The sequence below is a fragment of the Argopecten irradians genome, chromosome 4 (genome assembly GCF_041381155.1).
Source record: "Argopecten irradians isolate NY chromosome 4, Ai_NY, whole genome shotgun sequence".
Lineage (NCBI taxonomy): Eukaryota > Metazoa > Mollusca > Bivalvia > Pectinida > Pectinidae > Argopecten > Argopecten irradians.
This window is the reverse complement of record NC_091137.1, coordinates 31,740,148-31,763,702: the sequence shown is the minus strand read 5'-3', so window position 1 is coordinate 31,763,702 and position 23,555 is coordinate 31,740,148. Positions and strand designations below refer to the sequence as shown.

Below are 23,555 nucleotides of genomic sequence, written 5' to 3'. Positions count from 1 at the left end.
TATAATGTAATAGTAACTGTACTTCATGTCTTGGTACTTGGCAGTATGTCAAAATTTTCACCATTGATACTAAAGAGAAAATATTGTCATGATCTGAAGCACGAATGAAATATATTTTCTATGATCTGAAGCACGAATGAAATATATTTTTTATTGTTTCTATTGGGTAACCAAGGGTTTTATATCTATGATATTTCAGACAGTTTCACCACACCATTAGATTGATATGTATGTCCATTGTGTGCTATTGTGTCATCATTTCTTTATGCTGTATTGACATTTTCATTTCTCAAGCACTATTAAATGTAGATAAAATGATTAGATTCAGATAATATTTTTCAGTAATGTTCTAGTAACTTTCTTTGAACTCATTCTAAGTTACAGTTCAATCTTAATAACTTTTTTTTTCTTAAAGATTGCAATAATATAAATAAAATGTAGGGTCATATGAAATCCCATACCTACAAAAAATCCTTTTTTCATCAAAGCGCTCGATCATTTAATATTTTTCAGTCTTTAATAGCAATGAAAGGGACCATTGGGACTCTGCACAAATTTCTGTCATTGTCTACCTTTTGTAATCCCATCATATACGTTATTATTGCATTTTTTTTTCAAAAGTAACAAAGCTTCAAACATGTCTTTTGCTGGGTCATCATCATGTAGCATAATGGACCTTGAAATTTATGGTGACCTGAGGCTGAATGCTAGATCAATTTGAACTTGGAACCCAGTATTTCCATCTCATCAAAAACAAATTCCTTAATCTGTATTATTCTGGCTTGTTCACGTCATTTTGAACTTAAAATCCTGTTCAGAGTCCACATGTGTTGGAAGTTGTAGCTAAGGGAGATAACTCAATGCCTGGTTCTGTAATCAAGTTTACCTCCATAGTTGTATAGGTTACAATAACAAGTAATTATCTCTGGAATGCAGCCGCTCAGCGCTGGTTATATGTGACCGATTGATGTTTCTTTTTTATCTTGAGATTTTATTAACCTAATGGCTTTACCCTCTTTATTGGAGAGATACTCTTATTAGTATCTCCCGTCCTCCCTCCTTCCCAACCCCTGAAAAAATAAAATAATTCTGTTAAAGTATGACAAAATCATTGTTTGTCAGAGAAAGCATGGAGTATATGTGATGGTTGTCGTGGTGGGTGGCTATAGGTATAGAACACATATACAATGTTCATGTAATGGATCACTTGTGGAATTAATACCCACCAATGTTTGTCCATTAATGATAAAGCCATTTTATTTCCTGGGCATTTTTTGAGGGAATTACAGAGGTGATGCCAGGATAAATATGGTTTGTCTAATAATGTAATAATATATCTCGAAAGCAATGTGATATGACAGTTGATAAAATCTTATACTAAATGTTTAATGTTTGAAAACTTAGTAGCCCGTCCAGCCATGTCATGCGGCCATGTCATAAATATCCTAAGAAACATGTGTAATAACACTATTATGATGTTACATGTAGATTTTACGTCATAATTGATATGACGTCACATGATTGTCTAAGTATAGAAGGAAACATCACATACAAGTCGGATTACTACTGTTTTATATTGAGACGAAAATTTAATATTTTACTTATATTTCTATTTATAAAAGTTATGTGATAAAAGAATCTTATATTTGTGACTGTGTGATATGAAATTTATCAAAGGAATTCAATAATCTGGTATGCCACTTGACTTTAAGGCTTGTGGCATATCAAATTATTGAACCCCAGAAGTTTGATCAATTTCATATATTAGCCACTCTTGTAAGATCTTCTACATTTACTTTTCCACATTTCTGTGTACATGATGTATATTGTAGGACTTTTCATTCTCTAAATCTGCAATGCCTGATACATCTTATATCTACAATTTTATGCAGTTTCAAACCGTACATGTATATACCCATGGGAAGTAAATACTCACATGGGTGAAGATTTTATGCATTATATGTATTTTTCATGTGTTTGAAATGTGGGATATAATTTCTATATGACACTAATAATTCACCTGAGCTCAATACTTTTTAAAAATAAACTTTAATTATTTGATATTGAAACACTGTTAACTGAATGAAAATTTATCAAATAGCCTTATATGTTCAGTTTTTGTAAACAATCTTTTCAACTTAAACTCAAATCCAATGGATCAATTTCATATTTTGATGTATTTTTGCTATTTTCATTTTCAAATGTGTAGCTCTAATGATAAGATTAAAATTTCAGCTTTGTAATTGTAGCAACTATAGAGAAAGGCTCTTGCTTATCTACTTTATATGTGGTATAGTGTAGTATTTACAGAAAATATCGGTGAGCTTTAATTGTTTTCTTCAATTATATTATTCTGAATCCTCTCATGTAGCTTTATCAGCAATAATTAAAGTTTTTCTCACTCAAACCTCAAACTAAAGAAAAAATCCTACCACAAATTGATGTAAGCTCTTTGTTTAATGTTTGATAATAGAACAAATCTTTGTTAACAAATGTGAACTGAAGATGGAGACTTCTCATTAATTGGGAAATAGATTTAACATTCAATTCCAGTGAAGTTGTCTCCATCTCCTCCTGAAAATGGAAAATTGAATTACACAATTTCAACCAGAATAAACTAAGTGGACCTATGGGACTGAAAAGCTGTATCAGTGGAATTGGTTCTCATTCCATATAACATTCAATAACCTAAATGTATTTTTCATTTGAATGTGAAATGACAAAAACAATTTATAAAACCAATAGTTTCTGCAAGATTCAAGAAATTGTGGCTAGTATTGTAATGAAGGGAGTGAACCATACAGTCAACTCACCAAACTTGTAAGTCAGGATAGTATTGTAATGGAGGGAGTGAACCATACAGTCAACTCACCAAACTTGTAAGTCAGGATAGTATTGTAATGGAGGGAGTGAACCATACAGTCAACTCACCAAACTTGTAAGTCAGGATAGTATTGTAATGGAGGGAGTGAACCATACAGTCAACTCACCAACCCTATAAGTCAGGATAGTATTGTAATGGAGGGAGTGAACCATACAGTCAACTCACCAACCCTATAAGTCAGGATAGTATTGTATAGTGATACCTTGATGAAATTTTCAAAGCCAAATAACTGTCAACTTTAGTTAATTAGGTCATAGTCACCTTTAATTTTTCTCAAGGTCAAAGGCCAAATAAATACAAAGTTGTTTGCTTCTTACTCTTCAACTATAAAATATATTAAACAGGGAATGTAGCTACCAAAACCATGCGTATTGTAATTGTAATTTGGATAAAGATGGTCTTGGGCCAAGTTGGCTTGAATGTGGTGTGTAGTAAAGGTAACAAATACTCTTTTAAAACATTCAGTAGTGCATGGTGCATTACTTTTGGATGTTTATACATGTAGGAGAGATGTATCTTTTTGTTTACAAAATCAATCTTCCATTAGTATACTGTTACAAACATATTCCACATTGAACCCAAAAGAAATGCAAAATGAGCTTTAAAAAGAAATGCACAATGAGTTTCAAAATTACCGGATAGGACATTTTTGGGGAGTATACTTTGCTGTAACTCTTTCCTTCAAGACCTTCAATACAGAAAACACCTTCATATTGAGTATTTTTGTATTGTAGCAGGACTGGATTGGTTGATCATAAGTCATCTGATAGCTTCATTGGTAGAGTATCAGGCTAGTGTTCAGAGGTCCTGGGTCCAAACCCCAGTCTGGACTGTATTAATTTTTTATCTGCTGTTACAAAATTAGCATTAGCAGGGGATGCCCGAGATTGACTTATGAAAACGACTTAAAAATATAAAGACTTCAAAAATTCAGAAATTGACATATTTATAAACTGATTCTCCTGCAAATCCATGTACCGGGGTGGACGGTATGCTAATTTTCTTCATTTTGCATATCAATATTAGTATCAGAATAAAATGGTATCTGGTAAATTTTCCATTAAAATTTGACCTTTATATGCACGGCATGTGAGTTGGTTGAAGTGAACTTTACTTTTGGTTTAAGTATCTGTGTTTAAGTTTCTTTTCGAATAAAACCCCCACAAAAAACGCAATAATGTTTGTATGCTTTTCAAAACACCTTCCCTAGGGGTTTGCTCCATAACCCCTACAAGTCATTAATATGTATACAAAATGAAAGGATGGAATAACCTATGTTGGTAATTTAGGGATGACGGATTGTTTTGTGATGCCAGCTGTCATGGTAATTGGTCTGTCAGTATTGATTACCGTTGCAGCAAAAACAATTTACCGGTATATTCTTGGAGAAAGCCCACTCCTTGGCTGCCCAGAATTCTATTCTCTGTAGGCCTATTGGATAACACTAACTTAGCTCTAGATTCCTCTGGCCCTGCTGACATCAAATTCAATTATTCTGATATTGAATCTAATATATCCCTCCAAGTCCTCTACTGGCCTTGCAGATAACCTCCTTTCTTTCAATTCAAGTCAAAGGTCATACTGAATTTCCAATATTGAGATCATAAAACGGTTTTAGAAAGTGCTCAATTTGTCATCCAGGTATGTCCTCCTGGTTACATCAGAGTGATTTAGGTGTAAATCTCAGAGTCATAGTTTTAAAACTTACCAAGCTTTAATTCCCTGTCTGTCTGTTTGTATGTATATTGTGAAGGAAAATCTTGGACAAGGTGAGCTTTATGGTAATCTAGTCAAGGTAAAGGTCAGAGTTGTTCTTTCATCAAAAAGTTATAAAATAGCAATTTTGAGATTTTTTTAAATCATATTTAAGTTTCATGTACATGTAACTCATTTGATAAAATGTTGTGGGGCTGGGCGATAGAAATTGCTTCAGCAATACATACTATGCTTGTTCTTCAGGTAATGTGACTATATACGGAATCATCAACATTATAATTTGTGCATGTCCTTAAGATAACTCTGAAAATTACCTTACAATGGGATATTAATGTGTATGTTTTAGGAAGGAAATAAAATTGTCATACAAGTCAATAGATCATTCATAAATTGATAACGCTGTTTCTTTATACTTTTTTTAATGATCTTCTTGAATACTTTATGCTCTCGTGTTAAAACTTTGGTGAGGTTTAACATTATATGTTTGCATTTTCACTACATCCCACTAAGTAACCTTATCAAACAAATTTGGCCTTCATCAGTGCATGAACTGCCATCCACTTATTTTGACATCCTTATCAATTGTTGTGCCAGCGATCACAGAAAATGGCTGTTCAAATGACTGTTCTCCTTGACCTAATGCACTTTATTAAATTTGCTGTTTTCCAGTTGGCATTCATACTCCCATAATTACCACTGATTGCAGTTCATTGGTTAAATGTACCATGTACATGTATATAAATACAGTTTCTATGCCTAAAACATTTCTGAAGGTGAAAAACGCTGGTACCTATCTCTCAATCTGATCAAGAGTTTGTATTCATTATTCCATGGTGAGGAGGAACTCTTGGCCTTCCACATTGCCTCCAGAAACTAAATCAATGACTCTTAGGATTACTATGGTAATTCTTCACATTCCTGGACTGACGATGGCAGGCCACTTGCAATTCAGATTGTTATACATGTAATTTGTAGAAACCCTGGATTTCAATTTACATGTTGAAATCTGTGATCTCGGGGATGATAAACAAATTGAGGTTATATATAAGTAATGAGATACACACATGTTTGTGTTCAGAATAGGGTTTGAAGATGGAATCTGTGTGCTGTTTTAAGTATTAACAGCAATGTCATCATTCCTTTAACCCATTAAACTGGAAATTATTGAGATTGGAATTGTACCAAAAATTGCAGTAATGATTTTTGCATAAACTTTTTGGCCAAGTGCATTGAAGAAATCATCATCGAAAAGTTTCGCTGCAGTAGATACACACACTTATTGAATTAATTGTCACTCTAAAATTAAATTTTAGATAATTAAGCATTGATACATTTTATCATGGCAAAGTTGACTTGTTCATCCTTTCAATGGGTGTATCCTTTTGATGGAACATTGACTTGCCTATTACACTGCCTTGGTTTTCTGACACAGTAACAGATATAAGTACAATGATAAGGTAACAAAAAGACAAAAGGAGAAGTGGTGGGCATTTACCCAAGGGATGGGTAAAGCTTGTTTACAGACTGATGAAAGCTGTTTTACAGACTCTACTGAATGGAAGCACAGAGTCGTAATATCTTCTGTGAAGTTACAGCGATTGCTTTTTTATCTGAAAATTCTCATCAGCAAAGTTTTGTTTTCCTTAGAACAAAAACGATAATAGTATCCATATGGTTCCTGCTATTGTTGCCCTAATGTTCTAGTTTTTTCTCTTTACAGTTACTGAAGAGGAAATTCAACAATGGTGAGTATGTAATTTCTAGAAAAGAAAAAAACCCAATGGGATATGTCAATTCTAAACAAGGTTAGCAGAAGAAATTGGATGATTTATCGCCAATCTTAACAGTAGTGAATGTGTAATTTCTCATAAATCCAAACATTGGCATATTGATAATTTCTATGTGGTTTCAAGGGAAACACTAAGAAAAAAAAGATTGTTTTTAAGAGCTGTGAGTCAACGTTAAATTCAAATAGTCTTTTAAGATCTTGCATATTGGACAGGTTACACCCTTCTGTCAAATGCAGCAATAGTATTGTGCACGTGTATTGCTTGAAAATATTTTTGATTTCTAACATTTGCAAAACTAACCAAAGATAATTCTAAATATGCTTGTGACCTTTTTTCTTTTGTTACCTGGTAAATCATTGTTTTGTTTGATAGGTACAAAGGGTTCATGAAGGACTGTCCAGACGGCAAACTTACTTTAGATGTAGGTAACTTCACATTTCTATTGGTATCTTGTTCACTTTTTTACCAACTTTGTGGGCAGCATGTTGTATCTGTAATGAAGACATTATAAGCAAGTTTCTCTAATCTGCTACCAACAGAATTTTACAACTTATAATACATTTACTTCTTGAATATGTGCTTTATGTAAAGACATAATCTCACTCATTAAACCTGAATCATAATATTTGATTTAGAAGAATCTAGATGTATCTAATCAGGGATGAATGAACATCCCTGAAATTTCATAATGGATTGGTCTTGTATTTGATTTAGAAGAGTCTACATATGTCATGAAGGGTGAATGAATTAACTTAGTTACTAGTCAATAAAGCGTAATCTTATTTTGATATAATGACAGTGCATCTTTTTCTGGAATTATCATCACAGACTTAGGTATCATCATACATATTTTAAGACTAATTCTGAACTTTTTTTATTCCAGGGTTTTACAAAAATCTACAAGCAATTCTTTCCTTTCGGTGATCCTAGTAAATTTGCCTCCTTTGTATTTAATGTCTTTGATGAAAATCGGGTAAGTTAACTAAAAAAAACATGTAGTGTTATGTTAAAAAAGTTGTATAATCATTTATTCTGCAGTAATTTCATTCTTTCAATTGTATCAGTTAATTGCCGAACAGTATTTTATCATTCTTGTGATTTATATTTCTTATTCTGTTGGTTAAAAAACAGCAGTGTAAAGGGTTGGATGATATAGAATGATCAAATCAATTTTTGCTGAAAAGTAATGATTGTGGTTGGAAACTGTACAAAGGACTGAACATTTACTATTGAAGTTATCTGAATTAAGTTAGCAATTGTGTTTATGATAATGGTGTCTTGTTGACAGGATGGGTATATAGAATTCCAGGAGTTCCTCCAAGCACTGTCTGTGACTTCACGAGGGAGTGTACAGGAAAAACTACAATGTAAGTCTGTAATATGTCATAATGTTAACCTCTTACTAATTAATTCCAACTACAGAGTACTAAGGAATAGACTTTCATTAGAAACTGATGTAACATTTTGTTTCCATTCAAAAACTGCTACAAATTTGAAGCAATTTCTTTGTAACTTGGTTACGTGGTTAAATGTGTCAATTAGGGCTCAGATGAGTTCGCTAGGCACTTTCATAGGACTTTATTTGCCAGAGTTATAGCCCTTTGAAGAACAAAACATTATTTTCGACTGTTTCCGTTCAATAACTCGCGCAAATATTACCTGATTTTCACAAAACATAGTTAATATCTCAGGACCTTGGCCAAATTTGATTGGCACTTTGATTGGATTCTATTTGGCGGGATTATGGCCATTTGAATAAAGAAAAATGCTATTTTCGTCTGTTTTTATTCAATATCTCTCGCAAATATTACCAGATTTTCTCGAAAATGGTAACATGGTTAAATGTATCAGGGCCTTGGCCAAGTTCGATTGGTACTTTCATTGAACCTATTTGGCGGAGTTATGGGCCATTGATTAATGAGGGGATATAAATTCCACAGATTTGCTTGTTAACAGAATGGTTTAGTGTTTTAGCAGTGAGAAACTCTATTAATGTCCTTGGAGATACTTGGCCCAGTCATTACCTGGTACATCTCAATCCTTTGGATTGTCAATTGTAAATTAACTGGTCATGCCTGATTGGAAAGTTGTTTTGAATAAGTTCCATCTGGACTGGTTTTGGCACTCACTTCAGGACTTAAGTTTTTAAAAACTTTAAACTATACTGTGTTCCTGTCACAGAACTGTAAGAACATACAGTTGATGTCAGCAATGCTGCCAACCCTGATAAAAACATGGAGTATGTTAACACGACATGATGTTAATGGTTTTTGTTCATTTTCCCCAGCAGCAATGAATGCCCTGTCACCCTGTGTTATTTCTACCTACCTACGCGCAGCGAGTAGAACCGCTACCTCATTGCCAAAAACAATTTGTCAGAACATTAAGTCTAATTGCTCGTAACAGAAAGTTATGTAGTTATGGTTGGAAAGGTGATTAATAAACTAATCACAAAGGGTATGATAAGGAAATCTGATTAGCTTGAAAATGTTGCTTGTAAACATGTTAGTAGTGATGCATTAGACTCTGGTATATTAAGCCAAAGTGGAAATAAGTATTTGCTTACACAATTTACAGACGATTGTATAAAGTAATTGGCCCTAGATGTCTATTAAGTACTGTACAAGTATAATGTATCTTCACCTTTATAAACAGTTCATTAAGTTTTCCAATTATTAGCTCACCTGTCCGAAAGGCAAGTGAGGTTGTTTTGAGGTGCAGCATCCGGCATTCATCTTGAATCAACTTTTCCATATGAACAAATTCTTCTCCAAAAGTAGAAGGCCTAGAGACCTGGTATTCGGTCTATAGAATGCTGGAATAAAAGTTTTATCAAGTGTGTCCAAATAATTGACCTTGACCTTTAATTTGTTCAAAGTCACTCTGGGTCAAATAGGCAAAAATCTTAATTTGAGAGGCCTAGAGACCTAATAAAGGGGTTAATCATGTGAAGTTTCACTCTGGTCAAATAAAGATAAATGCTCCTACATGCCACTGCTGACAAATGGTATTTTTTCACTATCAAAAACAGGAGCACAACAGACGATTTAATTTTTTTTTCCAGTTACATAAGTTACTTATTTCACACCATTACCACCATTGAAAAGTTTGAGCTTCTAATTAAATCTAACTGTAAAATATTAAAAATAATGAATTGCATCCTAAAAAATTCCTTGGCACTATATCCTACCGTATATGGAATGAAGTATTGATTGCACATGCACCAAAGGCAATATAAATTATTTTCTATTATTTTTATTTTTTTGTTAATTAGATATTCATAATTGAACACCAATTATTGTTCAAATGATGAATATCATTTATTCTCTGTCTGCGGTGGAGAATCTTACAAATTTAAATTTACCTGAGTCATACATAGAATTTTTGTTTTACTTTCTTATGCTTTTAGTAGGTACCTGAGTTAGCAAGCAAGCAATTCAGACCTGTTTTTCTTCCTTTACAGGGGCTTTTAAGTTGTATGACCTGGATAGTGATGGGTTTATCACACGAGAAGAACTTTTAGATATTGTGGATGCAATATATAAAATGGTGGTAGGTTTGATGTTCATTTTTTTTATCATTTTTATTACATTACTGAATCATCATTTCCAGGTACATTATATAGCATCACCATTTGAGTTTAATTAAGCAATGATTTGTTAATTTTTTAAAAACTAACTGTTATATCACCAATGAATAAATAACACATCGTAAAAGTAACATCTAGCTATCGATCTTTGATATTCCTTGAAATTACCTTACTTACTATTTCAAGCTTGTATGTAAATTAAAATTATAGATTGTAAATTTAAAGATGTTTTAGTTACCATTATCATGGGGTTTTTTTTGTTTACTTTTTCTTCTGCAGGGGAATTCTGTCAAACTTCCGGAGGAGGAAAACACCCCTGAAAAACGAGTCAACAAAATATTTGAAATTATGGATAAGGTAAAGTAGAATTGATTTCAGCAATAAATACAGCAGTTATAAGCTATCCTACTGGATTTCTCAATAAGAAAGGATTTGTTGACATTATTATAATGGGAGGGCTGGTTGGGAGTATGTGTGTGTCAGGGGGTGACCTTGTAGTTCTACTTCAAAACTATATAGTGGTTCAATATATAATCAAGATCATATACAAACCAAATTTGATACAGTTTTCAGATTTATTTATCAAGATAAAGACAGTTAATTTCAAATCACTTTGATTTGCCCAGGGTCATTAAAGGATATGTGAGATATTCTGAAGTTTGAGGAAACTGAGTGTAGAGAAAATGACCAATCTATTATTATTACCAGAAAACTTCCTCATATCGGATTCAAACTTGCGACGTAGTAATTGGGGACTAGTAAAAATATGTCTTATTAATTTAGTCACACGACCATTGTGGGATGCATCCTCAATACTCCAGGGGTTATTATCAGTGACGTTATATTTAGACTATCTAACAGTAAAATTGAAGGCAGGTCAGGAAAAAAAAAAACTGGCCTGCAGAGACTTCCGTTGAAAGATGATGAAAAATGAATGCCACTTCAAAGCAACACAGTCAGTTGTACACATTTTTACCTACTTTGATGCTACATTAATGACTTCCTAAATTACCTGTGTCTTCTGTTGCCTCATGTTTTTACTATGAGATAGTTTAGGGAGTGGATATAACTTAAGTGATAGTAACACCGTGGTGTATCAAGGATGGTACGGAATGTAAAAATAGCTAAATCAGTCAATTATCACTTTAGTAACATATTCATGAAACTATTTTGACTAATAATTCATGAAATATCTACTTGTCTATCATTGGGGTTTTTTTCAGAACAAAGATGATAAACTTTCATTTGACGAGTTCTTGGATGGTTCCAAGAAAGACCCTACCATTATACAGGCATTAACGCTGTATGACACAGCCAGTCAACAACAGCAACAACCAGGATGATGGAATAGCCTCGGCTTAGGATGTGTATTTCTATGTTACTATGACATCACCTTGGAGACCAAAATGATTGACACATACCGCCTTGACATTTGCCTGCCATAAGCCTGTGTTGAGAACATTTTAAAAACGAATTGTGATATTTTTTTTAATTGTTTTACCTGTACTGTTTAATTTATTTCATCTTTTGCCTTAGTGTACACACAGTGTATTTAGAAATATTCAGTCCATCTAATTTGCGTGGTTATTTTTGTGTAAAAGATTGGATCAATTGTATGCCATGCGACTTGTGAGATTTCTTTACTATCATAGAAAAATTGTATGAAGATTTTTGCAGTTGTTAAAGGGACAATTCACTCAGGCTAATTCTTTTACATAACCAAGAAGCAAAATATGGCATAAATGTATTGTTCTACATTTCTTATGAAACATATAACATAAAATATTGACAAATTTCACGTCATTGTTAAGTATTTTAATTAATATCGTTGAAATATCAAATCGTTGATCAATACAATTAAGCAGGTACAATATGGACTCTGTACCCATACCCGAGCCAAAGTCACGCACGTTAAACAAATAAACTACATAACCACCGAGATGGTGATAAAATGATTTTTAGGCAAGACTATTCACCTAATAAGGTAAACACACTACTGTCAGAGTGATTTGAGCAGTTCTAGACAAAAGTTACATTACTCTACGAGCAAGAGACAGTTCGGCATACAAGAAGTTCGACCACAATGTGTAATGGCGGACAGCGAGCGAGTTGGAACATCTACACACATGTCACAACCATGGGCTTTTCAGGCATATCACAGTAAAACTGACTGATCTAATTTCCAATAGAACTGGTTTTTTCTGATATATGTACAAATTTTAATGTTCTCTTAGACTGAATTGTCCCTTTAAAAGTCCTCTACGCTTCCAAAACAAAAATAAAAAGTTTCTTAAAACAATAAGAATATCCATATCTATGGCCTAAGATGTTTGTATACAACACCAAACAAATGCTAGATTCCCTGTGTAAGCCATAATTAAAACTTAGATTTATTCCGCGGTTATGCCAAGGCCAGCTGGTGTAGTGATCAACCAATTCGCAGTGATAAGGACAATGGGGGTAAATATAACATGACCTGCGTTATGAAAATGAACATTGATTTTAATTAAATTGTTCAGAAGGTGATGATACATGTAAGTATTGTATTAACAGTAAGCTAATATTTTTGTGACTCTACAAAATTATTAATCTCGTTTTACATTCCGATTTCAAAAATTTAAGGCCATTTTGGATTAGGTGCTGTATGTATCGTAAAAACTGGTATAATTTGCGCACCAGTGTAATTTGCGCAGGTACTTTTTAGAGCTGAAAATGCTGGGGAAAAAAATCTACTATCAGTATATTTTGCGCATCAAATTAAATTCAGCTGAAAAATAAAGTTAAAAAATTGTTACATCAACACTCTTTACCTATCAATAAATGATATACATGTAATGAAACTGCTTCTGCATAAGGATATAAAACTAGTTGGCTCTAGTAGCTAGAATAGAAGAATATAGTTGTTTAGTGTGCAGGTTTTTTTTTCGAATTGCATCATCTTTTTGTACACGTATAAGCACATATATTTTATACTTTTTTTCCATACAAACTTTGCAATATCTTTTGTATGATTTGATAACAAGTGTAATGTTATCTTATGAATGTTTTTAAATTTTTCAATTGCAATAATATTTTTTTTTCAAACAACTGCAAAACCTTGCATTTAATAGGGAGCTCTTTGGGATGACTACTATGAATCAGATATACTATAACGGTAGATGAAAAATATGAGACAAACTATACATTTCTTACTCATTCTATCTTGTTAGTACTGTGTGAAACCCTGTTTTCTTTCTTGTTGTTTTGGTGTTTTCTGTTAGAAATGCACAAATCATTTTACCATAAATATTCCAATTAGTGAGACTGCAACATTAGCTTATATATCTGTTTGACTTGGTATAAAATTGAAAAGACGCATAACGTTGAAAAAAGAGGAATCGCTGTATACCAGGTACATGTTTATGTTGTACAATTTATCAAGATAGAAATTCATTTATCATTTTCAGAACACACAAGTTTTAATAGTAGAGTGTAGAGATACTGTATTCGACCCACTAAGCACCTATGTCTCTATAAATGCCCCTCCCCTTTTTGAGGCCATTTCAACTGCCTGGGCATAAGACTCGAACTATCAAAACTGTGTAGGTTTGCAATAATTTTGTTAAATTTTGTTATCAAGTGTCTTTACATTTTTTCAATTTTTCAAACACTCCGGGTACTTATTGGGTTAAATACGGTATGTACAGTATGTTAATTTGATTTACCAAAATGTAAATACAGCCGTTTGATAAAAATTAACTATTTACATTTTATTAGTATAAATGCATTTTCATTTGTGAATTGTTTATGCCATCACTGTAACATATTTATCTGTCTTATTTATACATGTATAAATTATTCATCCATTAATATAAAGGTGACTAAAAGGAACAAAACACAAACAAACAATAGAAATATTACATATAGTTATACATATCTTTACTAATAAAATATCAATAGATACAAGTGGACTTTTTCCTCCAATACCAACATTTTGTTGGCAGAATCTACTTTGACATAATCTATGAAGTTCTTGTTATCTTGTGAGCAAGTGCTTGTTTTTTTCAATTCCTTGACTTGAAGTGTAAATTTATCAAACAATATCCAGTCATAGATGTCTTGTCCCATTTAGATTTATCGGAGTTACTTCCCTTTCTTTCACTCCGTAAAGAGTTCCTTAATGTATTTTGCCGACTGTGTGAAACGAAGGGAAGTAACTCTGATAAATCAGAATGGGACAGCTAGTGCATGCATTTAGTGATGAGAAGAGATGATTGAAACAGATTTACACACGACGTTGATTGAAATATTCAATAAATGTCCTTATGATTTTGTAAATATTTACAGGATTAAGAAACAATTGGTGAAAGCTTGTCTAGTAATTACAAATGTATATGCAAATTATCTTTGGTGTTATAATACCATATTGTACAGAAAAATAATTGTTTATTTATATGATTTCTGCATATGTTCATTTGCATCTTTGTTATGTTTTATACTGTTAATATTTTCCTGAATGGTTACCTCCCTTTTCCATGATTAGCTCCCTTTGGTGTGTGTCCAGTGAGTTACCTTTACAAATATAAACTAGAACCCATAGATCCCCTTCCTGATGTCACAGGGCACAGTAAAAGCTGGGTCAACGTTGAAGACAACATGTTGATAAGAAAGAAAGATACAAAAGTATGTGTATCCAAAATCCATCTTCGCTACCCAAAGGTTATGATCCGCTCAAACCAATTTATTTTCGTATTTTAGCAATCTATTACAGCCGCTTTACTTCTAATTTACCTGCATGTACATTGTATTGGATACATTTAAACAGCATTTTATTTGCAAAATTTCTGCTTATATGAAAAATTTTGGTCATTGCACACAATTTTAAGTGAATTTACAGTATTCTTAGAAGGCTTGTAACCTATGACAAGCAAAGATGTTTTACATGCAAAATAAGACCACTTCCTGGCAACTTTAGATTATTGTCCTTGAAAGTCACTGTGTGAAATGCACTATGGATGGTCAGATTTGTAAGTCTTTGATACTCACTGTTATATTGTGGGTATAAAGGCCTTATATCAACAATACTGTGAGCATCTGTGACATCAGTGAAGGGCGTTAGGCTATCCATTGACTGTGACCAATTGTGTAAATAGGAACGACCTGTGAGAATGACCAATTGTTCTAAGGAGAGTTCAATGATATGATGGAGACAATGATGGTATGGAGACGACAATCAGTGAAGTTTAAAATTTAAATAAATTATTCAAAAAAATAACAAGAGTTCATTTGTATTTTACCTTGCAGTCTACATAAAGATGCTTCCTTGTCGACAGAACATAAACCATACTCAACTTTTTAATGGTGGTATTTGTGTAATTAAGCTTTACAACCGAAGAAAAGTACTAACTCGTCTGCTCCTGTTTTTGATATAGAAAAAATACCATTTCTCAGGGATGGAGCATCTTTAAAGATGGGTTCCCATGTACATGTATATAAATTTTCATTCTGGAAAAAATATTTCTCATTTTTTGTAAATACATGTACGTACCATATTTGTAAAGTATCTTGTGCAGTAAAAGTGATTGACTCTTATCAACATTTATTATGGCTTTTAAAAACTGAAATTAAAGCCCCTTGATAACTCAATTAGTACTGTATTAACACAAAAATCCTAGCTTATACAACCTAGAAATATCCAGAAAATGAAATATGTTAGCAAAGATTGAAACTACATGGGAACCTATCTCTAAAGTATAATTTGTGTGTCATGAAAGATATAATTGTGGTATTTGTTCACAGTAGATCTTTCCAATGGACTAAGACAAACATGAGACCAGTATTTAAAACATGTTCACAGCTCGAGTGAGAAAGCAAATTTATCAAGAACTGAGTGTAAAATTTGTAGGTCAGTGATTTTTTCTGTGGGTACGTACATACTCTGGTTTTACTTCACTTTCAAACTTTGGCATATCCTTGAATGACCCTGGCTATGGATAAGAAACTCTTATAATTAAAAAGAAAGAGAAAAATCAACAACCTCCTTATACAAGAACAATGTTTATTACTATTTTGTACATGTGGAAAATTACAACTCAAATACAAGGATAATGCTTTACTTCTCATAGAAGTCTGGAGCGTTATAATCTACCCTCTATAATCAAGTATGTTTTCTACCTAATCCAAAGAATATACAACTCTGTACAGAATGTAGACATCGATTGATCAAGCCAACCAAAAATAAAAATCTATAAGTCCCTAGTATACATAACCTAGCCAATTGCAAACTAAAAGTCAGATTCGAGTCTTAAATATATCTTAATTTGAACAAAGAAAGTAAAGTAAAATTCAAATACCAGGTAATGTTAATTTATTACCCAAAACAATGCCTTTTTGGTTTTTTTCATTTTGAATAACTTTGAAGACTAAGCAATACAGTATATTATACAAGAGCTGTTGGAGAACAGCAAAGCTCGCCTATTCAGAAGAAGTTGATGTTCAAGTATTTACTATTTAAACATGAAATATGACAAATAAACAGACTCAAAAACCCCCTAAAGGGCCCCAAATTGGTTGTATTATCACGTTCTGCATCCATACACATTAGGAAAATAAAATCATAAACATTTATAATGACTTATGCTTAAACAATTGACAAAATAGAAACTTGCTCAAAAACTTTAACATGGAAATATGACAAATAAACAGACTCAAAAACCCCCTAAAGGGCCCCAAATTGGTTGTATTATCACGTTCTGCATCCATACACATTAGGAAAATAAAATCATAAACATTTATAATGACTTATGCTTAAACAATTGACAAAATAGAAACTTGCTCAAAAACTTTAACATGGAAATATGACAAATTAACAGACTCAAAAAACCCCAAAAGGGCCCCAAATTGGTTGTATTATCACGTTCAGCATCCATACACATTAGGAAAATAAAATCATAAACATTTATGATGACTTAAACTTAAACAATTGACGAAACAGAAACTTGCTCAAAAACTTTAACGTGAAATGGGACGCCAACACTGACGCCATCGCCGGGGTGACAACATTAGCTCCCCTTATTCTTCGAATATGCGAGCTAATAATAGCCAACAAAATTACTCATTTAAATGAAATTCTATATTGTATTTCAGTATGTATGCATATATGCAAAACAAAACAATTACAAAGAGTTGTCTTCCATCATCATATGACAGATCAGGATCAGACCTACACTTACTGTTATAAATCTTTAAATTTACACACACATGGACTGACAACTGTAATTAACATATAATGTTGATAAATAAAGGGTTTTTATACAGCTATCTAATACCTACTATAGCAATCATCAAATACAACACTATAAATGCTGCCTTTATTAGAAATTTTACAGAATAGCAATTGAAAATGTGCTAGCATTTACTCGGTCTTTGATCTCCCTTGTCGGTAGGTATATATCGATTGTCAATTTGTCATTGCTTTGTGAGTGAAATTCACATTGTTTTCTCTGAAAATATGACAACTTATACCCTGGTACTCATAACAGTATGACATTGTAACATTGGATACCTACCCACAAGGGTAGATAACTCTGCAATATCCAAATATGGAGTAAGTATTCACATTTAAAAAAAACTAGTTGCATTATCAGTAATATAAAGTATGACAGTTAACAAGCTTTCCTCAGGCCTGATATCTGGTAACCTTGGTATGGGATTCTAAAATTACTGGTATTCATTTTCAGCATCAATCAACTTTAACTTTTGCTACCTCCTTGTCCTGATGTGCAGGTCAAGATCATCAATTTGAAGTTTGTTATACTTTTCCACATGGTCCAAAATCATATTTCACCATTTTAGTGTCCGTCATGTTATCATAGGTAAAATTTATATAGGATCTTAAATAAGTGTGCATTTGATATGAGATTTTATAAATTGAGTCTTAGCAGCTTGTCTATTGTTGCAAGCCTAATTTGGTGAGCAAAAATTAAATTGTCAAGAAGAGTTTCATAAAATCTCATATGAAATGAACACAAATTTAAGATACTTCACATAACTACAACAACCTATACCTTTCCAAGAATTTCAAAGTATAAAACAATTCAATAAATCAAGGCCTTGAAAAGGGAGACTAGTGCGTACTGGTTTGAAAACTGAGTTGAGGAGCAAAGAATAAAGAAGACCAGAGTAGATTCATTAATCTTTTACATATGCATGATCATCATCATGTTTCATTTAGTACATGGCCTTATATGAGGAACTTAGCCTGTACAATTTTTTCTATGTAAAAAAAAAGGAAAGAAAAATCATTGGAATTTTAATTTACAAAATAATAATTTAGTCTTCAACTAATTATAAATGTATGTAATTTAAGAAATCATGATAATGGTATAGGGATTCCCTAGAATATGAATCACTTGCTCTGTTCAAAAAGAAAATGAATGATCTTTGGCAAAATGAATATGTATACCTTCTTGTTACACTTAACATTAATTTCTTTAAACAGTATCCTAGCAGATTAACTTGATTAAGTTTGAGAATTTTGTGCTGGAGCTACCAGTTCATACTTGGCAGTAGAGCCACCCTCTTCAACTAAATGATTGAACAACTGGAATGCTGATCGTCTCCGACTAACGGTCAGGTAACGACCTTCACCAGATCCTCGACTCTGAGTTTTAAGTCCAAGTTTTTGTGCTTGCTGATGGATATACGCTCGTTCGTCTTTAGTGAACTCTGCAGCAAATACCAAATCTTCCTGTTTTCCAGACTTGGTGTAAGACTCCAATGTATCCATTACATTTGTTCTGAATTCTTTCTCTGATGAATTGACTGATCCAAGTCCTGCACGACTTATCATCTGATTTTTGGACAGCTCTTCTGCTACAGGCATTTCTCTGCCCTTGTTGCCTTCTGCCCCTACTCCTCCACCTGTCCAGCCCATTTTCATCAGTAGTTGTCTCCCTTTGTTGTCTTCAGGAATTGCATTCACTTGTGCATGAATTTCACCAAAGATTTCATCTCGACTCAGGCCAGCATCGTCTGAATCCACAGCCTGCTTTATTTTGATAGTCCAGCACATATCTTTCAATAGCTCCATCACTTTCTCAGCAGCTGCAGATTTCACAGTCACACGACTAGTACCAAAACAATCCACCAGAATGTGCCCTTCTAGAATCACTCGACAACGTACCCCAGTCCCCTCGTCGTGGAATTCATACTCCAACAACGCTTTGTTAAAATCAGCACTACGCTGGAGAACGGATTTCGCATTGTCACTGTTTGTGGCTTCCATGGGTTCAATGAGCAGGAACTTAGAAAGGTCGCTGGATGATTCTAAGAATTTCCGTTTTTTACAAGCTGCTAAACTACTTGCATTTGATTCCCTGTGCACTGTTGCAGTACTAACAGGTGCTGGTTGTATGTGTTCACCTATCGTCCATGCGGATGGAAAGTTCTCCTCAGAAGCTTTTAGAACTTGTGTCTCTGGATTTAGTCTAACAACTTTTAAGTATTTCTGTGAAAGTTTTAAGCCAGCTTCTTCTAAACTGCTTTGCTTGGCTTTTTTCTTGTTCCCACCTTCTCCTTCTGCTAATTCCACAGAATCATACATGATACAGCACACAAACTTGTGAAGTCCTTTAGGTGCCGGAAGCTCCCTATACTTGTAGGTAAACACTATTTTGGTTTTCATGGCAGCAATGGGAAGATAGTCTTTTGCTAAGTTATTAGCATCTTTTTTCAAAAGTCCATCCAAGGATTTTGCTAAATCAAATAAGTTTTGGTCAATTGGTGTCATATTGTCCGAGTTCTGTTCTGTTGCTTCAATTGCCTCATTCTTGGCGTTTACAGCAAGCACAGCTGGCGTGTTTTGTTTGAGTTTTGGAGGAGGATGAATAACGGGTTTGGGTTCACACTGAGATGCAAAACTACTCTTTACTGATGAGCTTGGTGTGCTAGACTTAGTTGTAGAAGCTTTAGAACTATCAAAAGCACCATTTTCAGTTGAAACATGAACTGGTTTTGAGTCTTTAGTTGTCTGCTTCACAGCAGAGTTGTCTGATGACTTTACAAAATTAATTTTTGTTAACTTTGTCTCTTCCTTCCCTTTCACAAATTTTACTTTCTGGACCCCCATGATTTTGTCCATATCTGTAGCTTTGAGATCAGCTGACAATGTTGCTATTTCTTTCATGGTAGCAGATGGGTAACGACAACCATAAAGTCTGGAGTTGATGTAACAATTTGATAAACACAGGAGACGATGGACTGGGTAAGCTCCCCTGTGTGCCTCTAGAAATTCTTCACGCATTTTCCACTCCGAGTCACTCTCATACGGACTTCTCAGTCTATTGATATTGAAGCCCCCTCCAGTCGACATGATGGCAAATTGCTGGTAACTGAAATAAATAATCAAAACAAAATATTTTTTTAATCTTTATACACTAGATCAGAGCTCCAGTGAAGATACATACATGGGTAAAATACCCATTGAAAAACCTATCAATTACCCCTTAAAATTGTATGACCATGTACAAAATACTTGTACAATACTTGTTATAACTCAACACAATTAGTATGACTGCTTACATTGATCAAAAAACAAGGAATCCCAAGCTCAAGGGATCTTGGCGCCCACCGATGAATGATCTATGTCTGACAATGGAACGAGGGATCTTATCTCTGCTTTTCATACATTTACCACATATTACTATATATGAAATTTGAGAAAGATCCTTTCAGTTCTTTCTGAGATATATAACAGTAACAAACTTCAATTATCAAAATCCAAACTGGCTACCTATCGGACATCTTGTTCATCGATCGGGTCAGAAAATGCAGTATGCACAACTAGACCCAAAGGGGAACCTGCACATGAAATTTGAGACAGATCCCTTCGTCACTTTGTGAGAAATAGCGGTACAAACTTCAATTGTCAGAATCCAAGATGGGGGCCTGTCGGCCATCTTGCTGACCGATCTGTCCCAAAATACATTATGCACAATTAGGACCCTAGCTAGAGGAACCAACATGTGAAATCTGAGAAGGATCCCTTTAGTACTTTCTGAGAAATAGCAGTAACAAACTTTAACTATCAAAATGGTTCACCTACTGGTCCTAAAATGCAATATGCACAACTTGGGCCCTAAGGGAACCTACATGTGAAATTTGAGAGAGATCCCTTCAGTGTTTTCTGAGAAAAAGCAGTAACAAACTTTAACTATCAAAATCCAAGATGGCTGCCTGATGGCCATCTTGTTGACCCATCATTCCCAAAATGCAATATGCAAAACTAGGGCCCTAGAGGAACCTACATATGAAATTTGAGAAAGATCCCTTCAGCCCTTTCTGAGAAATAGCAGTAACAAGAATTTTATGCAATTGCTATCTTATCAGCAATTACTTTACGCCATACCGATAAAACTTTTATCGAAATAACTCTGTTAATTTGCACAGAAGCCAAAGTTTTATCCTTCTCTTTCAAAAGTGCAAGTACAATTACCCATCCCTCAAAAAATTATCTGGAGCACTGGAGATGTATTTTTGCTGATGACAGTAGGGAACTCAGTTTTTTTGGTTTTTTTGCCTAACTACTTTTGGTATATTTTAAACATCTACATTTTGGGATAAATATAAAGTAAGGTACTGTAGAGTTACTGATACAAATTTCAATTTTAATTAATCAACTTGACAAGATAAACTTTTGCTTTTTTTATCGATCTAACGTTAACTATAACATATGCATTCAATCCTAGCCACTGTACATATAGAAAAGCGGTAACGAGACGCAGCGCTACAAACAATATATGTAAGAATTCGAACCATACATCCTATAACAAGCCAATAGACTTTCTATTGATGTTGGACTGGTGAGATACTGGTGAGATAATCAATCTTGAGCTCGCGTCTGAAACCGCTTTTAAACGCGCTAATAAAATAAGCAAGTTGTGTCAGCTATGAAAAATAAATTATTTCCACTTGTATTCATTTAAGACAATAATACCTTGTATTGTTGAAGAAGAGCTAGTCTAAACGAATAAAGTTGCAGTATGAACAGGCTAGCACCAGCTCGCTGATCATGAGTATTGTACAAAACTGATCTTGAACGGGCGCTGACATCTTGTTTTGTGTCTAAAATAAAAAACGATATCGGATCCGGATTCATAAGGTTCTGATAATTGGACGAGTTATCTCCCATGTCACGACACAGAAATAATTTCCAACCGCATGTCACTGCCCAGTCCGCTAAACATGCCTATACATTTTTGTATATCAGGGCAAGGATTTATAAGTGAGAAAGGACGTACACGTGTATATGAGAAGGATAAGTCACACTGGGTTTTGGGGAAGTCCAAGGCAAGCGCTTTTGTGTTTGTGCACTGACCGTGACGTTGGGCGACGACTGATTTTCCTTTGATATCCGCCGGCGCAGCCTTTGATGTAGCTTGCGGGTGCGAGGGTTACCGTCTTACTTTCTGAAGCGGTGCTGTCATTTCATGAGCTGTCGATTTTTTTAACGAAAATTTAAGACATATCCCCTAAACATTCCGTCTTTAAAGCAAGTTATAAACGTCGTGAAATTTAATAAACTTTACAATGGTGTTTCGTTTGACTCGATAAGACAAGTATTTGTTGAGAAAAACGGTTTTTATTCCCGGTTCATAGGCGTCTCGCGTGGTGTTTAGTAATGTAAAGAGACAAACACGAATCCTTCTCACTTATAAATCCTTGTTCTCAAAATACGTCCTTGATCAGGGGAAAATAATAATATCGACAGGTTTAGCGGACTAATCACTGCATTATTGAAAATATAATCAAAAGCAAGGACGTATATGAGATCTCACTTATAAATCCTTGTCAAAAGAAATGAAAGTGTAAAAATTGGCGATTTTACTTTATAACGTTAGTCATTACTGTATATCGATGTGATGCAGTTGTGGGACAGTACAGTTCATGTATATACATATATGAAGGCCTACAGTGTACAATTTTTACAAACATCCACATTTTACAAGATTCCCCTATGAAATGTCGTCGTATGTTTCCAAAACGTTTGTGCCAAGACTAGTGCTCAGATGGAGGGTACATATATCTATCTAAAGGTAACACTTAAACAACTTGATCTGGAACCATATTAGTGTATGTATATACATTTTATTGTACATGTACATGTATACCACTTATAAATCCTTGATGTATACAAGGACTTAATTATCAATTCTTGATCCAATATATTATGTCACTTTATATGATCGCCAAGTATTGCAATTTAACTAATATTTTACTCACTTATGAAATTCATACCATTATTTTATTGCATTGAAAGTAAATGAACTGTACTTTTGCCAAAACAGAAAAAAAGGAAAAAGAATAAAGCATTACTGTAAACCAATTTATTTTCGCATTTCAAATACGTCCTTGCCCATAGACTGTTTAACGGCGAATTAACATCGCATTTTCATATGACTGTTTCGGGGCTAATTAATTTCGCGTTTTCATGCCCAAAGACTATTTCGGGGCGACTTAACATCTCGTTTTCATGCCTAAAGACTATTATCGAGCGACTTTCATATACAACGACTATTTCGGGGCTACTTGATTTCGC

The 23,555-nt window shown here is 33.8% G+C and overlaps 2 protein-coding genes and 1 long non-coding RNA gene across 3 annotated transcripts in view; 1 reads left to right on the top strand and 2 right to left on the bottom strand.

The window, feature by feature from the left end:
• Positions 1–15,238, top strand: part of LOC138321303 (neuronal calcium sensor 1-like) — a 40,886-nt gene extending 25,648 nt beyond the window's left edge. Inside the window, exons 2-8 of the mRNA XM_069264898.1 lie at positions 6,321–6,345; positions 6,763–6,811; positions 7,274–7,363; positions 7,679–7,757; positions 9,854–9,942; positions 10,259–10,336; positions 11,203–15,238. Coding sequence (XP_069120999.1) covers positions 6,321–6,345; positions 6,763–6,811; positions 7,274–7,363; positions 7,679–7,757; positions 9,854–9,942; positions 10,259–10,336; positions 11,203–11,322 — 530 coding nt within the window. The 3' untranslated portion in view covers positions 11,323–15,238. The remainder of the gene's footprint in view (positions 1–6,320; positions 6,346–6,762; positions 6,812–7,273; positions 7,364–7,678; positions 7,758–9,853; positions 9,943–10,258; positions 10,337–11,202) is intronic.
• LOC138321304 (uncharacterized) lies at positions 620–9,205 on the bottom strand. The gene is made up of 3 exons (XR_011208308.1): positions 9,075–9,205; positions 6,805–6,881; positions 620–1,070 (listed from the first exon to the last, which is right to left on the bottom strand). It is a non-coding gene; the product is annotated as an uncharacterized lncRNA (long non-coding RNA).
• A 761-nt stretch (positions 15,239–15,999) lies between the features above and the next one.
• On the bottom strand, positions 16,000–22,078 carry LOC138321301 (NF-kappa-B-repressing factor-like). The gene is made up of 2 exons (XM_069264896.1): positions 21,954–22,078; positions 16,000–20,349 (listed from the first exon to the last, which is right to left on the bottom strand). The coding sequence occupies exon 2, from the start codon at positions 20,328–20,330 to the stop codon at positions 18,480–18,482; it is 1,851 nt and encodes a 616-aa protein (XP_069120997.1). The 5' UTR covers positions 20,331–20,349; positions 21,954–22,078; the 3' UTR covers positions 16,000–18,479.
• Between the last annotated feature and the right edge of the window lie 1,477 nt (positions 22,079–23,555).